Source organism: Colletes gigas, unplaced genomic scaffold, assembly GCF_013123115.1.
Source record: "Colletes gigas isolate AHSC1104 unplaced genomic scaffold, ASM1312311v1 Colletes_gigas_Sc00121, whole genome shotgun sequence".
Classification (NCBI taxonomy): Eukaryota; Metazoa; Arthropoda; class Insecta; order Hymenoptera; family Colletidae; genus Colletes; species Colletes gigas.
In genome coordinates this window covers 57,912-77,806 of record NW_025106745.1, presented here as the reverse complement: position 1 = coordinate 77,806, position 19,895 = coordinate 57,912, and the positions used below count along the sequence as shown (strand labels likewise).

The 19,895-nt window shown below is 36.7% G+C and overlaps 1 protein-coding gene across 1 annotated transcript in view; it reads right to left on the bottom strand.

Annotated features, from left to right (window-relative positions):
- Nucleotides 1-848: 848 nt before the first annotated feature.
- The window catches only part of LOC122404193 (fatty acyl-CoA reductase wat-like), a 54,624-nt gene continuing 35,577 nt past the window's right edge, over nt 849-19,895 (bottom strand). The window contains exons 3-9 of the mRNA XM_043408124.1: nt 2,831-2,924; nt 2,511-2,756; nt 2,252-2,397; nt 1,854-2,153; nt 1,333-1,608; nt 951-1,212; nt 849-863 (exon numbers count right to left, since the gene is read on the bottom strand). Coding sequence (XP_043264059.1) covers nt 849-863; nt 951-1,212; nt 1,333-1,608; nt 1,854-2,153; nt 2,252-2,397; nt 2,511-2,756; nt 2,831-2,924 — 1,339 coding nt within the window. The remainder of the gene's footprint in view (nt 864-950; nt 1,213-1,332; nt 1,609-1,853; nt 2,154-2,251; nt 2,398-2,510; nt 2,757-2,830; nt 2,925-19,895) is intronic.

Genomic DNA, 19,895 nt, shown 5'->3' with positions numbered 1-19,895 from the left:
ACGATTTCGAAACAAATTAACCATCGTTACGGATCTACATATTTTGCATTATTCCCAGAATTAAATTTTAAACGTAATCAACTAGATCAAAGTATTATTCATGAGATTCTCGATAAAATCTCAATTTTATCACGCGTCATGTTTTGTAATGATGCCATATTCAGTATACGAACGTGTTAATATAGTCTGCAATTACGGTAAACACTCGGTTTGTTGCATTGATAATTATACGGGTCAATAATTATCTGAAATAATTACAAAATTAAACGTAAATATCACTGGGAAATATGGCTTCCCTTGTGTAAGAACGACAAATAACTTCCTTTTATTAAATAATATATACTTTGGAAATTTTTGAATAATAAAAAAAGGATACATTGAACATTGTATGTATGTAGATATACCTTTGTTTCATAATTAATTTGCTCCCTCTATATTTTCTGGACTTCCTGATTTCGAATTATAATTAATGTTTAATGGCAAAGTTTAAATGTTTTTTTAATTTACAATTTAGAAAATACGATGTAACAAAAACTATACGTAAAACAGTTATTACATACATACATACGTACATACCTACATTATATTCAAGTAACGAACGTACAGATTACTGGCGACAACTATTAGCATTGTAGCAAACAGATTCACATAATCAACAGTACACAGATATTCGAAATAACATGTGTACGCATAATTAGAAAAATAAAATTAAGTTTAAATAACTTATCATTTAGAACACAAGATAAAAATGTTGTTTACACTAATCGTTAATGTGCCACAGGACAAAACGACCAGGCTAAAGTTATGAAACGTACAGATGTCCATAGAAGTAATAGGGAGACACATTATTAATGAGTAATGCGCTATAAATAACCTAAAATACAAAAAAATTTAATTCTATAACACTGAATGTTATTAAGTTCATTATTAATAATATTTTAAAAAGAAACGTACTTTATAGACTTCTTGATTGCTTCATCTACAGTTTCAAATGGATCATTTAGCATGTACAAACGAATACCTCTTACATGATAATAGAAATAGTTGTGCCAGGTGAAACATGCTACATTGAATTTGAAGATTTGTTGGTCAATAGAATTAATTTTTTCCCAAAGCTTCACAACATTTGCATTCCTAAAATGGCATTCATGTGTTGAAAAGTAATGTATCACGTTGCTAAATTTATGTATTTTTTTATATGTATCCGACAATCTAAAAAGTATATCACATAAGAGTATATTAATCATTATTATTAATTTGTACTATAATTGATACATTTCATTGATTGTAATTTGACATATATACATTATACTTCATATATAAAATACATACTCAGGTTTTCGACCCATGAGGTATGCCAACATATCAACAATAGTTGCTGGTACTATGTGTAAAAAAAAAATATACAGTTGATACACAATGAAATATCGTGTCATTATGAACATACAATACCAAACAATTTTTACACTAGGTACTGCAAAACCATCCTTTTCATTCCATTTCATAAATTCTTTCCATGAAATTGGATTCTGACATGATGATACAGAATTATAAATAGGTATTCTTTCATCAGACATATTGGACTCATTTGATTTTATCGAAGATATTCTACAGAGTAAAAGAATTACCATTAGGATTATGCTTCAGATATATTTACTTTAACTTCTACCACTTTTTATTTGTCCTCATCTATAGTTTATACTCATAATAAAGTAGTGTCATCATCTTTTTATTCTTTTCTATTTACAGCAGAACAATATTAGTTCATGCTTTTATTATAGATAACCGAAAGTAATTAAACAAATTAGATTTTCAGTCCTAGTTTTAAAGTGATAATGAAATTAAAGATTTACCTATTGGCAATATCCCAAGCAGCACAGATGACATTAGAGACTACACAATCTGCTGGTATAATATCTGCTATATTTTCTGCTATACAATGTAGTGTATGCATCAAACCTACACTAGTTCCCATAACTACACCCGTTGCTCCATACAAATTATTTGTCCATCCTGAAAATGGCTCTTCGCTTGTTGATATCATAATAGAAGGTCGAACAATACATACTGGGAGATTATTGCTGTACTTTAATACAATACTTTCTCCAACTGCTTTAGAAAATACATATGTATTGGGCCATTTATCAAGTATACTACAATAATGGAAAATTTATAATTAATCATTGTTATCTCCACTGTAACTTTCTTATTTGCAGAATTAATTTTTAATCCATTTTGAATTAATACTTACACTGGAGTAATTTTCTCCAGTTTATCATCATCCAGAACATCCAACAATGTTAATATCTTATCACCATCGATGGGAACTTTGTAATGTATTTCATCGATAGATTTAAGCATACAATGTGAATATGCAGTTGACACGTGTACAAACGCCTGCACAATGATTTATAAATTCAGTTTATGTAATTCAAATTCTAAGTAATATTATTTCAACTGTTAATAGTTATTTATATTTTTTATTTAATATTTAAACGTGTGAAACGTACCTTTAAGTTTGGCAATTCTTTTGCAAACAATGACATATATTTTGTACTTTTCACGTTGGTATTCATCGTTATGCGAAATATTTCGTCAAATCGAACACTTGCTGCAGCATGAAAAATAATATTTGTATTCATCAGAATGTTTTTACTTTCCGGTGATAAACCAAAATCTTGTTGTGCCGCATCACCTTCTAACATTATTACTTTATTGAGAAAGTTTGGCTGTTCACGTCTCAATCTACTGAATTCCTGATTTCAATGACATATCAATTATTACTGTTCAACTATGTATATACATATATCATTACATCTATATTACATACAATTCCATGAAAATTTTCTTTAAATCGTTCTTGTGAATTTTTCCCCTTTTTCGGCCTTACTGTCATGTATACTGTCGCAACATCTGGACAGGATCTGTAAATATGCATAAAATGAAATAAAATGATAATGAAGAACGATGAAATTAAGAATGGAAAGTCTCAATCCTAAAAATACTATAAAAATTTCATTAATTATTCACACGTTATTCTTGAAAGTAATTGAGTTGTCATTTCATAATTAATGGATCAATTTCATTTGTGCTTGAACTATTCCTAAATTTACGATTTTGATATAGGACACGAGATAAAAGTTTTCTCACATTAAAAAAAGTATATTTTGAGTTCTTTTTCCCCCCAGAAGATGTGGTTAGAGTATTAATTCAATTAAATTGCAAGTATAATAGTTTTAGCCTGCATAACGGATGTACCTTTTGACCTGTTCATAGAACGGAAAATTGATGCATGTTGCAAATCAATGATGGATATGACACATTAAAAAACATTCGATAAAGCAATGATACTTTGATATCAATAATGATACTTTGTATTATGTAATGATACAAAGTACGGGAATGGACAAATTAACTAAAAAATTAGTTACAAATTTTAAGAAAATGATACGTCATTTTTCAAGCCGTCTCTACCTTATTTCATTACAATATGCTATTTTATTTAGACTCGTTATGAATAATTACTACAAAAATATAAACACGGAAAAAAATTTTCATTTTCTATAAGATATTAATTCTTATATATTCGTGTACGATATTAAATGGTTTGGAAAATCGTAATAAACATCGAATGTATTAAAATCAGTAGAACTGTTCATATACAAGTTGATAAAAAAAATTACTAAATAATAAAAAATCATGTATATGTTATCGGAAGATTACCTAATATTTTTTCGATAAGTAATTTACCCAGGAAACCTGTCCCTCCTGTTACCAAAATGTTGGTGTTAGCAAAGAATTTGGCAATTCACTTTGTTGTTTCTTAAGTCTGATGATTCGGACATATCCAACATATCATATAAATACGCATCACTTCCTTTAGATGTCATCTCGATGATATACCTGTTGTACACGTAATATACGTAGTACAGTATAATAATTACTTAATATAAATCTGATAGACACATAATCATTTAAATACGCGCTCTCCTTCACGAGCTTAGTGAAAAACATTCAATCAGAACATTTGTAAAAAATCTATCTTAAGGGGCCATTCTACCTTGTAGGCACGAAAAATACATGTTTCTTTGTGATTTTTTTTTGCGGGCTATTAAAGAGCGATTAATTCCGTGTTTTGTAGATACATTTATTATATATTTAGCTATATTTACGAATTTTTGCAATGCATAATATCTATTGATTACGCTGTTTTTGTTTGATGAACATACAACAGTTTTTACGAACGGCGTCTGACTGCGTATGTGATATCTTGCGAACAAGTTGTCCGAAATCCAAAAACCAACGATATTCTTAATGTAGATGAGTGTGGTTATGGAATGAACTAGGATCTTTTCAAAAAAACAAAAAATGTCATAATGGCAGCTATTTTACGAAAAAATACTGAATATTTTTATATATTCGGTTGCTTTTTTGTTAATAAAAGAAAAAGTATTGCATATATCGCAATTATCGTTGTTCATGCTATAGGGAGACCAGTTCTAAAGATACCGTATAAGTTTCATGTTGATATCTTGAATAGTTTTTTTGTCATCACATACGCAGTGCCGAAAAATCTAGTATCGAGAAAAACAGCTTTAAAGTTGCACGTCCAGTTGTTATACCTGCGCGCGGTACGTTTCAGCAGACTATAACTTCGTTAGTTTTTCAAATTTCAATTTAATATTTGGTAGATATATTTTCGAGACTACATACTAAAAGAAAATGCAAAAAAAAATTTGATTTTTTAAATCCCACAAGGTAGAAAGGCCCCTTAAATCAATCAGAGCTAACGATTACAAAATTATGAATTTGTGAAAGAAGGCTACTTTTTTTCAATACAAAAAATATAAAGACAACTAAAAACAAATTAAAAACAAAATATATAAAGCATAAACTATTATATTAAGGAATATTACGGTTCATGAATTTTTTCAGAAACATAATCAGCTATTATTTTAACTGCATTCTGTTTATTATATCATAAATACTTGAATTTTTGTTAATAAAATAAATATTTCTATTTGTTTTTAGTTTAAATATGAAATATGCGTACACATATGAAAACTGAACGTATTTGAAGTTTAAAAAATATTTAAAAAAGACAACATGCTATCAAATATCGATAAAGAAAATGACAATTTTGATTTAGAATTTCCTACCGGTCCCGAACTAACAGCGATTGCAATTCTTCTGATGTGAATTCAACAACGGTTAAGTTTCAACTGCGAACTGTTCTGATCCCGTTTCAATACCTTCAAGACGATATTCATTTCCTCATGCACATATAAATGTTACCACCTCCATATGAAAATTAGTGTAACAATGAGTATAATAGTACGTGAAAACTTGATAAATGTGCTCAAGAGTAGTTCCGTAAATGGTACTTTTTTATCCCCACCACTAGAGGGATCCCCCTTGAACCAGTGAGGCGAAGAGTAACCGGAGACGTAGCGGCTTTTTTTAAATATCTTTATTACCTTCGTCACCTTCCTTTAAATGCCCCGTCAGTGTGACCACACTACTGTACAGAAGAAAAGTTTTTTATTTTTTACTTTTTGTTAACAAAATTTTTAGTATTATGTGAAGGAACACGATATAAATCGGTTCATGTTTATTAGGTCATAAGATTGAATGAAAAATAAGGAATAAGAAACACTGCAATTTCATCCTTACTTTAATATGTTTAAGTTTTCCTATAAAGAAGTAAGCTGGGCTAATTCTGCTTTTAAACAATTAGCTCTCATTAGATGGTATTTTAAACACAGCAACTTATATTTTATTTGTTCTTTCGGTGATTGTATGTTGTATTCGTTTTTATTATCATTGTTCGTCAATTTCGTTGGCACTGTGATGCTCACTTTCGTTGTCATTGTCTGCGTCACTTTGTGTAACTTTTTCTTCTTCTGCACGGCACGTATTCAGAAAAATAATTGCTTATTTTTGTAAAAGGGTCTAGCCGAATAAGCATGGTAAAAGTACCCCCAAACCAAATTGAACGGGTTAATACCACTCGATATGTGGTTCGAAAAAAACCCTTTTCACAGAGTTTCAACCCGGTATCTCTACTACAGGGGTAATTACGGGGTGAAAATCATTTTTTAGTTTAACCTTAGTATCTCCCGTTCTGCTCAATTAAAAATTATGAAAAAAATCATGGTTATTTTATCGACTGATGTACATATTCGAGAATTTTTTCAGAATTTTCGGATGCAAATTCGATTTTTAAAAAATTCGAAAATATTTTTACCAACGATTTTTTGTCGAAGTTATCAAGTGACCACGTTTGTTTTTATACAGTATACAGCTCTCAAACGAATTACTAGTCTCTAATTTTTTCAGTTTTTTCGAAGGGGTGGAACATAGTCAAAAAAAATAAAAAATGATTAATAAAAGCTTTATATTGCCTTAATTACTTATGTGACCATGCTCATATTTTTACAGCTATAGCGTAGCATTATGACTATTATTGTGTAATTTTTTCAGGTTTTTTGGAAAAGTGTTTTAGGGAAAATTGTTAAAGAATTATTAATTCTTGTTTCCTAATTTTTCATACGGAAAAGGGCCGCACATGCTTTTAAAATACATATAATTAAAATATATTTGTTTATACATAGTTAACTGGTCGCTATACAGGGTGTTCGGCTACCTTTGGCAAAAATTTTAATGAGCGATAGTAGATGCCAAAATAAGACGAAAATCAAGAATACTAATTTGTTGATGGAGGCTTCGTTGCAAAGTTATTAACATTTAAAGTTCCGCCTGTAGAATGACAACCCGCTAAACAGCTGCATTCGCGCGGACAGTTGCGGCAGGCCAGTGCTAGTGGTTCTCACGCAGCATGAAAAATTCTACTTACCGACATTATCGACAGCCTTAGATTTTTGTCCACTTATGGGAATGCGAACACCTTACGTTGAATAAGATTCAACCTGTCTTATGAAAATCTAGAAGGGCATATCAAAACTCGCCCGACGAAATTTTCACAGAGAAAGGCTGAATACCAGTTCCAATACACAATGTTCTGAACAAAAATCGCCCACACGCGATTATACACGTCCCATGATTGTCCACAGTGTCCACAAGTATCCACAAATAATCTGTTGCCGCCACGTGAAGGGTTTCCGTTGCACTCGACAATGAACAGTGCCGTTTTTGAGGAAGTCACGCTTTTTCACGGACAGCATGCAATTTCTAAAGGACTAGGTCTGGCCGGATGCCGGTTTCAGATTTCTCTGGAAACGGTCCCCGGTTAGACCACCTTCAACGGCAATTGATGTATCGCAGACCCTCACGTGCTAGCCATCAGGACTTAGGACAGTCAATAGGACCAGAAGTAGGGTAATAAATTAACCCAGGGATTGTGCAACGTCCTGCAGACGTTGATTTGCAAGATGAAACAAACCAGGCTGTGGGCGTTGCACAATCCAAAAACTAAACAAATTCCGGATTGGGCAGGACAAGGCCCAATCCGAACATCGACGCCTCCAAAGAGGCACTAAGAGGGAGATATGAAGTCTTCCTCGAGGACGGCATTTTGGACGCCAATTCAGACCAATCTTAGTATCTGAAGGCACTTGGACGCCAATTCAGAACATCTTAGTCAAGGCATTTGGACGCCTGTTCAGAATTCGGACTTTGCTAGATCACCCAGGTGATCAAAGCAATAAATATTTCGTGTTATTAATTTTAAGAATTTACTGTGATTGTAAATCAAATAAATTGATTTACTACAAAATCTAACTCCTCGAACAACTACGGAGTTAACATAATCCTTTCAGGCACTAACCACTATGCAATTAAATAAACACGCACCGCGATTACGTTATTCGTGAATGTCTACGTGTACGTGTATCACGATTCTTCCGAGTTACTTACGAATAAAACTCTTATTAATTTTTCAAATACACTTAAATTTAAAAATGTAAACAGGAATTTAATATGTTAGAAACGTAGAAATCAAGGAATGCCTGAAGCAGGCCATGTGCTTCTCCTTAGCGCGCCTCCCCCTCTTAAAGGAGGATCGGCCAGAATGTTTAGACAAAGAAGGACCGTACTGTCAAGGGTGCCCTCACGACCCTGGTTTTCTGTCAGGGTACAGAACTGTATTGGCTTTTGCCATGAGCAGAGATACGCTACAGTTTTAGAAAGCAACTCGTGTCGATTTTATTTAAAACGCCCGACCGCTATCCAGATCCTGATACCGAACTTTTCTTACAAATATGTTAGCGTCAATCCCTTTTTAAGGGGTGGCACGTGTCAGGGTCAATGCATTTGGGGCTCTGACCAGATTCTCAAGAGTACTGTAGGTATCGATACCGGAACCATAAGTCTGTCATCAGACTTGGGCCGATGTAGTCGATACTTGAGGCGCGACGAATTCCAAGAGTCGCGGATGTTTTGTTTATATGTCGGCGATAGGGAGCCCCATCGCCGATCTTCAAAAGGTACCGTGCGTGTGGCCGATGACCCGAAGTCATGGTGCTGTACGACACGTGTAGTAAGATAAGGATTTTCTAGAAGGATCTGGCCACGGAGTGGGGAAGGCTTGGCCTTTTGGTAAGAGGACTGTGATGAACCCCACGGCACTTACCCCAGAACCTCGGTAAAATTCGGACGTTACAATATATACTCCAACAAATAAGTATTCGCTAATTGTTTATATCACTGTATTTCTTACATGCTACTTAATACATAACCGAATCAAATATGTCTAAAATGTGTCGCGTGAACTAGCTTGACTGATACTGTTTTACGACTGACTAGCTGGCCGAACACGTGCCGATGCTGCCCTTTGTCTCCGCTGTGTGTGAGAGAGATAACCGAGGCGAGTAACGTAAAATCGGGGCCTGTTCGGCATATGTTTCTCTGAACCTCGTCGATCGATGACACAGTCAGCTGCTAGTATTGTTACATTCTTCGACGTGAATGTAAATCGATGCGAAAATTTCATTTATCCTGCGATTCCTTTTTACATTTTTAATATTCAAGTATATTTGAAAAATTAATAAGAGTTTTATTCATAAGTAACTCGGAAGAATCGTGATACACGTACACGTAGACATTCACGAATAACGTAATCGCGGTGCGTGTTTATTTAATTGCATAGTAGTTAGTGCCTGAAAGGATTATTTGTGGATACTTATTGTCGTGATCGTCGCGACAACACTGTTGTGGTTGGCTCACAACGAAGAAGTTTTGCTGGTTGGTTTTTTAAATTCTTTATTGCGTGAAGTAATCCTTTTCGGATTTTTTAGAGTGCCTGGTCGTAGCTCGCGGGCTACCTTATATACCTAATTTTGGTGGGTGGAGACGCCGGAGTCGGAATAGAAAATTGGGAGTGGTTTATCAGGATTGGCTAATTGGGAAAAATGTAGGCTGGGACCTAGGAAAAGGAGTGGAGGTATGCATAGGGCTGTTCTGGAAAAGGAAAGTCGGTTAAGAGGACACCAGGGTAAGTGAAAACATGTGGGAAATATGGGTGGTCGAGCGGCGCCTCCAACCACCTAGCCGACGTCTGGCCTTGAGGGTACCACTTGCCCAGGCGACGAAAACTGCCTAATGAACAGGCGAGCACGTGGTTGGGCCCTAACACTTGGGCCTACCCTACGTATTATATTGCGTCGCGACGGGACGCTCGAGGGTCTGCGACGCAACACTTGTGGACACTGTGGACAATCATGGGACGTGTATAATCGCGTGTGGGCGATTTTTGTTCACAACATTGTGTATTGGAACTGGCATTCACCCTTTCTCTGTGAAAATTTCGTCGGGCGAGTTTTGATATGCCCTTCTGGATTTTCATAAGACAGGTTGAATCTTATTCAACGTAAGGTGTTCGCATTCCCATAAGTGGACAAAAATCTATGGCTGTCGATAATGTCGGTAAGTATAATTTTTCATGCTGCGTGAGAACCACTAGCACTGGCCTGCCGCAACTGTCCGCGCGAACGCAGCTGTTTAGCGGGTTGTCATTCTACAGGCGAAACTTTAAATGTTAATAACTTTGCAACGAAGCCTCCATCAACAAATTAGTATTCTTGATTTTCGTCTTATTTTGGCCTCTACTATCGCTCATTAAAATTTTTGCCATAGGTAGCCGAACACCATACTAAAACCGAAGAAAGGAAAAAGGGGCATGGTATGACAAACCTAGGTGAACTTTACCCTTGTTGACAAAATGAGCAAGGGCTTGTCATCATCTAGGCGACTAAGAGGCAATGAGCCAGAATACACATTGATAAGGAGGTTGGTCATCCAACAGTAATATACTTTTTAGATTGTTGAATGTATATAAAAAAATACATAAATTTAGCAACGTGGTACATCATTTCGGAATGCGTGAATGGCATTTTAGGGATGAAAATGTTGTGAAACTTTGGGAAAAATTGAATTCTGTTGATCAACAAACCTTCAAATTTAATGTAGCATGTTACACCTGGCGTGACTACGCATATTATCATATGAGAGGTATTCGTTTGTACATGTTAAATGATCCATTTGAAACTCTAGATGAAGCATTCAAGAAGATTATAAAGTACGTTCCTTTTTAATGTATTATTAATAATGAACTTAATATCATTCAGTGTTACAGAATGTGATTTTTCTGTATTTCAGGTTATTTATAGCACATTACTCACTAATAATATTAATCTCCTTATTACTTCTATGGACATTTGTACGTTTCATAACTATTGCCTGGTCGTTTTGTCCTTTCGCATATTAACGATTAGATAAAACAGCATTTTAGTCCAGTGTTCTAAATAATAAATTATTTAAACTTAATTTTATTTTTCCAATTATGCGTATACATGTTATTTGGAATATCTGTGTATCGCTGCTTATGTGAATCTGTTTGCTACAATTCTAATAGATGTCGCCACTAATCTGTACGTTCGTTACTTGAATCTAACGTAGGTATGCATATATGCATTAGCTATTTTATGTATAGTTTTTGTTACATCGTATTTCCTAAATTGTAAAATAAAAGAACATGTGTTATTTAAAAAATATAGAACTATTTTAATTACTATTTCGTTAATGTGTTTGTCATTAAACATTAATTATAATTCGAAATCAAGAAGTCGAGAAAATATAAGGAGAGTAAATTAATTATGAAACAAAGGTATATCTATATACAATGATCAATGTATCCTTTTTTTATTATTCAAAAATTTCCAAAGTATATATTATTTAATAAAAGGAAGTTATTTGTCATTCTTACACAAGGGATGCCATATTTCCCAGTGATATTTACGTTTAATTTTGTAATTATTTCAGATAATTATTGACCCGTATAATTATCAATGCAACAAACCGAGTGTTTACCGTAATTGCAGACTATATTAACACGTTCGTATACTGAATATATCATCATTACAAAACATGGCGCGTGATAAAATTGAGATTTTATCGAGAATCTCATGCCTGATACTTTGATCTAGTTGATTACGTTTAAAATTTAATTCTGGAAATAATGCAAAATATGTAGATCCGTAACGATGGTTAATTTGTTTCGAAATCGTCCGAATTCAGCGATGCAATACAGAGAAAGTTCAGATTGCAGAATGAAACCCGATAAAATTCGAAATTCGTTAATAATCATAGAAAAAATGTTTCTTAAATGAAAAAATTTCCAATTGTGAAAATGGGATTTGATTCGTGGGTGTTCCGCCTCGATTCATAATCGTGTTGGGCCAACAATCGTTTATAGGCGTAACTGTCAAGCAAATAATGTATAACTGATTGGTTTATTACATATTGAAGTCTCAAGATAGTAATATTGTTGGGAATTACAATACTTATTAGCGGATTCCTCACTTCGTTTATATTAGTTTAAATTACTTAATTAGTATTGGAAAATGTAGGGCTATGAGACGTGTGATTCGAATGAAACGACAATAATTATTAATCGAATGTACTTTTTATTAAATGATATGTAGAAGGTATATCTAAAAGTTCAGTTCTGTTCTCTAAGAAATCTGTTGGAAGCCTGTGACTTCACCCGCAGAAGAAAGGCGAGAGTGAAGCGCAGTTCGTCCTAGCGACGAACTCTTATCTTTGTATAATAAACATCATTGAGTTCGTAGAACCCATGGCCAAAACTCCAGACATATACAATCGTCACTGGAGATGATTTTTGTAACAACGTGAGACGGTTAGGAAATCCAACACGCCTCCTCAAAAATCAATCGTAAAATCTTTTATAAAACTATTGCCTTTAAAACTAATTATCTCAGATATACCTTCTTTACTCTTCTCTTTCTGGAGAACTACATATGGTTCAACATTTGTTGCTAAGGATCGTGGAAAACCCCAGAAAAACCACAATCAAACCATTTCAAACTTAATTATTAATTACATTAGACCCATTCCGATTCTCATCTCTACGAATCTATTCTTCGGAAGTGGTTTAGTCAATGCGTCGGCCAGTTGTTGATCTGTGGAAATGTATTTTATTGTTAGACAGACGCGTAAAAGGGAATTGGGAATTAAGAAATACGCAAGGTATTCGTAACTATGTTTTATTCCGGTTCTTTCCGCGTCGGAAAAACGAATGCCTCCGTCCTGGGCCTAGACCCTCGCCTTTGTCGTCAACCTTCCCCCATCGGTAGGGGTGGGGGTGTTGACGGACGAAGGCCAGACGCGGTCCCTTGCCAGCGCCTCGGCTTGGGCCTCGCCTTTTCCCGACGCCTTACATTATAATTATCACTTTATTTTCTACCTGTTCTCTTGAAAAGTGATATTTTATATCAATATGCTTGGACCTTTTATGGCTTGTTGGATCATTTGCAATACTGATGCAACCAGTATTGTCTTCAAAAATTATAATAGATTTTAATATATCTATTTTTATAATATTCGCTAGTGATTTCAGCCAAAGTGCTTCTTTCACTGCTTCAAACAAAGCCATATATTCAGCTTCAGTGCTTGAAACCGCTACTGATTGCTGCCTTTTCGTGTTCCAGCATATTGTACACTTTTCAAATAGTTTAAATAAATAGCCTGTGGTACTCTTTCTATCCGTTGTATCATCTCCTCCCCAATTCGAATCAACATATCCCGTCAGAATGTCATTGTATTGTGCCCTGATGTACGCTTATTTGATATTTATCGGTCCTTTTAAATACCTTAAAACTCTTTTCAGGCTTCTCCAGAGTTCTTCATTGTTTTTATTTGTATATTTACTTAATGCATTTACTGCTATGCATATATCAGGACGTGTACATACCATCAGATACATTAGGCAACCAATGACACTCCGACAAGGTGCATTATACTCTTCAAGTGAGTTCAATGCTTCGTAATTCAATTTATTTTCGAGAGGAGTTGTTACAGGTCTACAATCATGCATATTAAATTTATTTAAAGCTGATTTTATGTATGCACTTTGATCTAGAGTTATTATACCTTTTTCTCTATTAACCTTAATTCCTAGGAACAATTTCATTTCCTTTAAGTCAACCATTCTAAATTTATTCATTAAATAGCTCTTCAAACTGTTCATTGTCTCCATGTTTGCTGTTACAATCATGAGATCATCTACGTATAATACTACGTATATATTTTCTGATATGTCTCCTTTATTTAAAATATAAATACAACGATCTACCGGCGAACTTTCGAAACCTTCTTCTTTTAGAACGTTATCAAATTCTTCAAACCAGCACCTTGCTGCTTGTTTAAGTCCATATAAGGCTTTATTCAATTTGCACACCTGATTACCCCTACCATTAATTCCTTCAGGAATTTTCATATAAATTTCCTCCTTTAATTTACCATTTAAAAATGCAGTCTTAACATCCATATGATGTACTAATAAATCAAACTGATTTGCAAATGCTATGATAAATCTAAAGCTCGAAATTCTTGCAACCGGTGCAAACGTTTCATTATAGTCTTCTAAATACTTTTGACTAAACCCCTTTGCTACTAAGCGTGCTTTATATTTACATGGGTTCCCTTTTTCATCAATTTTAATTGTGAATACTGTCGGATGACACGCATGAATCATAGTATTTGTCTCCTTGAGTCACAACGCTGAGTAAGGCCGTGCAAAGTCAGTGTACCCTAGATTGTAAACACTAGGACGCGGTCTTACTCATCAACACTAGAACTCAGCCGTGTGCTACTGGAGTAGTCACCCGGCTCCCCTTCCCCTCTTGTACAAACCGATAAATAGGGACAAAACCCCGAAAAAGGGCCTTCTTGTACTCAGTCGAATCTGTAAGCTCGTCGATATTAAACAAGTCCACGCCACTAACTCGTGTTCTTCCTTGGACTCCAACAATACCCATCTACAGTCAACAATGTTTTTATTTTCCGGTTTCGCGACTATAGTCCACGTTTTATTAATTAACAGAGAATTTATTTCCTCTTTTATTGCATTTTCCCATTTATTCCTATCATCTCTACTTGCGATTTCCTCATATGACTGAGGAACTTTACACATTATTGACTGAGCACACATTAAATAATCATCCGGTATATCGTCTTCATTATATGAAATAGGCGGATGTCTTTTATTCCGATCACTCCTTCTGAGTCCTGATAATATTCTTTTATTAGCTTCATTATCTGTATTGTTTATGTCCATTTGAGAAGAAGAACTACTACCCTGCGTTTCATTTTCACTTTCATTAAAAGAAATTCTGTTTGAGCTTTCAGAACTCAATCCATCTGATTTATCATCAGATGTATTTGACCTTTCTACTGATTTTGACTGTGTGTCAGTAACATCAGTTTCATTCCCAATATTTCTCAAATTTATTACATCTGATTTCTGTTACCAGGTAACAACATTAATTACAGCGGGACCCATGTACGTCCGCCAAAAGGTCTAAAGAAACCCCCCTGACCCGTAGCAAGAATAAGTTTATGAAGCCATCGACCATCGGTTGTCTTCCACGCCGTTTTATAATCCGCAATTTGGTTCTCTATTTTAGGCTTAAACATTTTTCAGTTTTATTTCGTCATGCATGACTTAGTAAGGTCAAGGCGCTTCATAAAAATTATTACCTGCTACGGTCGAGGCACGCGGAATTTCCCGGACGTCATTCGATGGTGCCCTCGGTACCTAACGGTGACCGATGGCTTGGAGGCGGTCACCTGTAATATTTTCGACAAATACTTCTCCAATCAGGGAAAACGACCGCCTTCCCTGACAAAATTCAAAATACCACAGCAGCCAATCCGCGTGCCTCATCCCCGTCAGAACCCAAGGCCGATTTGTATTTAAGGGTAGCTTTTCTGACGGGGAGAGTTAATAACAACAAAAAATTTGAATCGGTTACCATCATATACACATTTTTTAAACCAGGAAACAAAGTTAAACAAGAAAGGTGAAGACCGCACTGTAGTAGACTGAGATAGATTATTAAATATTAAAAATAGTTAATTGTATCTGTTCCGACCGATGCGGAACACCTTTCGCGATGATTCTCGAAGGTCCGTTTATGACACGGACGGGAGTGTTAGTTTATTTCGCGTTTAATGACCAAGAATATTTTAGAGTTTATTTTTCTATTACCGGCAATCTCATTTTCGCGATAGTAAAGTTTATTTCAGTCACTTCGAGTTTTTCCATTTATTTTAGCCTTTAGAATTTCGTTTCGTTTAATAACCGACCGAATCATAAACCTGGAGCGGCCGAAGGGTCGGCCAAACCATGTGCGTAACGGTTGTTGCCGGGCACGGTCAACCTGGAGGCATCCTTGGCTGCATCGCTGGGCCTTCGAGAGCACCCCCATGCGTCCCATTGCCCTCACCCCCGCTCTATCGGGGTTGGCAAAGGGGCGTAAACATTAGTGAAAATCGTAGTCTAAGATCCTGATTAGGGAAAAAGACGACCAATCCACTCGCGTGGAAAATCTTCGAGGTTTCGTGCGCGGACCCCGAACACTCTCGAATCAGACTAAACCACACTCGCAAAGAAGACACATCACCCATAGTCTCAATAAATAGTCGTGCTCACCAGAGCTTATACAAAGCAAAAGTTACAGTCCACACACATCTTTTGATAGGACTTCAGAATTCGCTGAAGACTCCTCCGCGTCGTTTAATCGTCGCTAAAATAATTGTCGACGCTGCGACGCATAAACATTTTTGGTCCTTCGAGCCGGATAGTGGTTCCGGCTACAATATACAATATCGCGCTTGAGTTGGACAGTGGTTCCAGCTATTATACAATATTGTACTCCATTTGGGGAGACATTGGGCAAAGACCAGTGGACGCTAAGCCAGGAAGCAGATTCAGAAGGCGAATTCACGAGAAACCAACGAGCCAACGACGTTCCTGCACGAACGACAGCAGCCAAGCGAAGCAGTGAGCGGTAGTTGGAGAATCATTCGACGACGGTGATCAATCGTCATACAAGAAGCAGAAGGAGTGCATCAGCGTCCTATCAGCAGCTGAGCAGTATCGCATCTAGCGTCCAGAGACGGCAGTATCGCAATAATCTGTATCGGTGAGTGCTAACGATTCACTTTCCAATTAATCTATCCCATCCACTTGTTTCGATCTCGACAATATGACACCCTCGTTAGAATCTGCTGACCTTAAAGCATTGAGAAGGCGTCGCGCCGCGGTTAAGGCCCAACTAACGCGTTTAAAGTCATTCCTCGCAGAGCAGCGCGAAATCTCGATCGCTGTATTGGAAATTCGCCAGTCCAAATTAGAGCAAATATTCAATGCCTTTTCGGAAGTGCAAGTAGCTATTGAAATAGCAGACGAAGAATCTGACCATACGCCGGAATGGGAGTCGTTCGAAGAATATTATTATAGTGCCGCGGAAACAATCAGCGAGCGGTTGAAAGAACAACGCGGAATTAGCGGAACCGTGTCCGCAAATCGAGTAGTAGAATCGCCAAATACAGTTAGACAAACTAGTTCACTTTTACGCAAGATAGAAATTAAGCCATTCGACGGCAATCCCGTAGAGTGGCATAGTTTTCATGACACCTTTAAATCCCTAGTGCACGATAATGACGAGTTGATCGGTGTGCAGAAGTTTCACTTATTAAAAAATGCTCTTCGTGGGGAGGCTATCGCAGTAATTGAAGCATTGAACGCGACAGAAGGAAACTATTTGGTGGCTTGGGATTTGTTATGCAAGCGATGCAACAAACCCAGAAAAATTATAAACGCACACTTGCGATTGTTGATCGATCTTCCGGAGATCACTCGAGACACACCCGGGAACCTCGGACAGTTAGCAGAGAAGGCTCAAGTACACGTAAACGCATTAAAGGCCATAAATCAACCCACCGAGCATTGGGATGCATTTTTAATACATATCGTGTCTAGTAAACTAGATAAGAATACTCGCCGCGCGTGGGAGCGTACATTAGAAGATGAGGAAATTCCCAAGTTTAAACAGTTCTTAGATTTTATCAATAAATATGCGCGCGGGGATGATCTTGGAGCGGATATCTTAAATTCTTCTAAGACAAACAACACTCATGATAGGTTGCGCCCCAAGACTCAGGTTCGCAATCATTCGTACATATCAACGAACGAGCGACAGCAAAATTGTGTAATGTGCAAGGGGGAACACCCAATTTATTCATGTACCCAATTTCTGCAATTGTCCGCTCGCGATCGTTTAAACATAGTTAAGAAGGCGAGACTTTGCATAAATTGTTTACGTCCGAACCATGTCGTGATTAATTGCCGATTAGGAAATTGTCGTAAATGCGACAAGAAGCATCATACGTTGCTTCACTTTCCGACCGAAACACCAGTCGGGACGAGCCAAATCTTATCCACCCCATCAACATCCGCGGAAGGCATTAAGACCACCTTGACCGCGTCGTTCGATTCGGAAGTATTGCTCGGCACCGCTAGAATCACGATTTTAGACAAGCACCATAAGGAGCACGCGTGTCGCGTATTATTAGATAGTGGCTCGCAAACCCACTTTATTACGCATAAACTCGCGGAAAGGCTGCAATTGAAGCAGAAAAACATAGATCTGTCGTTTTCCGGTTTAGGGCAACTCAATACAAATGCGAAGTATTTAGTTCAATCCACGATAAAATTGCAAACTAGCCCATTTAATGCAGAGGTAACATTTATTGCCTTACTTTCGATTACGGGGAGGTTGCCGTTGCGCCAGGTCAACCTGAGCGATTTCCATATACCGAGGCACGTACAATTGGCGGACCCAGAGTTTCACAAACCAGGGGAGATAGATGCACTTATTGGTAGTGCGTTGTTTTACAAATTATTAGAAACGGGTCAGATTAAACTACATAGACCCTCCGTCATATTGCAAAATACGCAAGTAGGTTGGATAGTTACCGGCGAGGTAAATAATCAGATAATCAGCAAACAAGGTAGAGCAAGTCAAGTGTGTCATGTGGCTACGTCTCTTGATGCCGAAATTAGTAGATTTTGGACAATCGAAGAACTTCCGGAGAAAACTTTCTTGTCCGCGGAAGAAAAGGAGTGCGAGAATCACTTTAGAGAAAACACAACACGTAACGAACGCGGACGATATATAGTTAGGTTACCGTTCAATCAAAACCGGGATCTTCTCGGCAACTCGAAGATAATGGCTTTAAAACGATTTTATAGCTTAGAGCGCAAGCTCCAGTCAAACTTAGAGTTAAAAACACAGTATACAGAATTTTTACGCGAATATTTAGAATTAGGGCATATGACGGAGATAGAGAACGAGCAGGATAGTGTAGGGTATTATCTACCTCATCATGCAGTGATAAAGGAAGCAAGCTCGACCACAAAGGTTAGGGTAGTATTTGACGCCTCCGCGAAAGGTAGTTCCGGTCTGTCATTGAATGATACTTTGTTAATTGGCCCGACAATACAAGATACATTGTTTTCGATACTTATTCGATTTCGTCAGCACGCGTTTGTTCTCATAGCCGATATGGAAAAAATGTATAGGCAAATTATAGTTCATCCAGACGACAGAAAATACCAAAGAATTCTATGGCGCGAATCGACGGCGGAAGCAATCAAAACATTTGAATTGAATACGATCACTTACGGCACCGCTCCTGCACCCTTCTTAGCCACGCGTTCATTGAATCAATTAGCTAAAGACGAAGCAAAAAATTTCCCTGTAGCGGCAGAAATATTTACACGCGATTTTTACATGGATGATTTGCTTACGGGAGCAGACAGTTATGAAACAGCATTAGACATCAAGCAGCAATGCGTCGCGTTAGCTAGAGCCGGAGGTTTCCATTTGCGACAATGGACCTCCAATGACACAAGGTTGATTGCTGATTTGCAACTTAAAAATCAGCAACAATCATTATGTCTAGATCCGTCACAAACAAAAAAGACACTAGGCGTATATTGGAATCCAGCGAATGATCAAATTAGTTATTCGTTCAAACAAATATCGCTAGAGCAATCTCGCATTACCAAAAGAGTGCTTCTATCACAGATTGCACAATTGTTCGATCCACTCGGTTTGCTTGGGCCAGTAATTATCAAGGCAAAAATCGTAATGCAGCAATTATGGAAATCGGCTGTCGACTGGGACGAACCTGTTCCCCAAAGAATAGAACAAGCGTGGATAGAGATAAGAAACGAGTTACATTTACTCAATAGCTTTACACTTCCGCGTCGAACCGCCATACAAAATGCAGCATCGCTCGAACTGCATGGGTTCAGTGATGCTAGCGAAAGCGCATATGGTGCATGTATATATATCAGGTCCACTAACGAACGTGGACAACACGCGGTAAATTTATTATGTGCAAAATCAAGGGTTGCGCCCTTGAAAACAATATCGCTACCGCGTCTCGAACTTTGCGCGGCCAGGCTCCTTGTAAAATTGTACAAGGAAGTTAGGAAGGCATTGCATAAGATAGAATTTAAACAAGTTAGATTTTGGTCCGATTCCACCATCACGTTACATTGGATA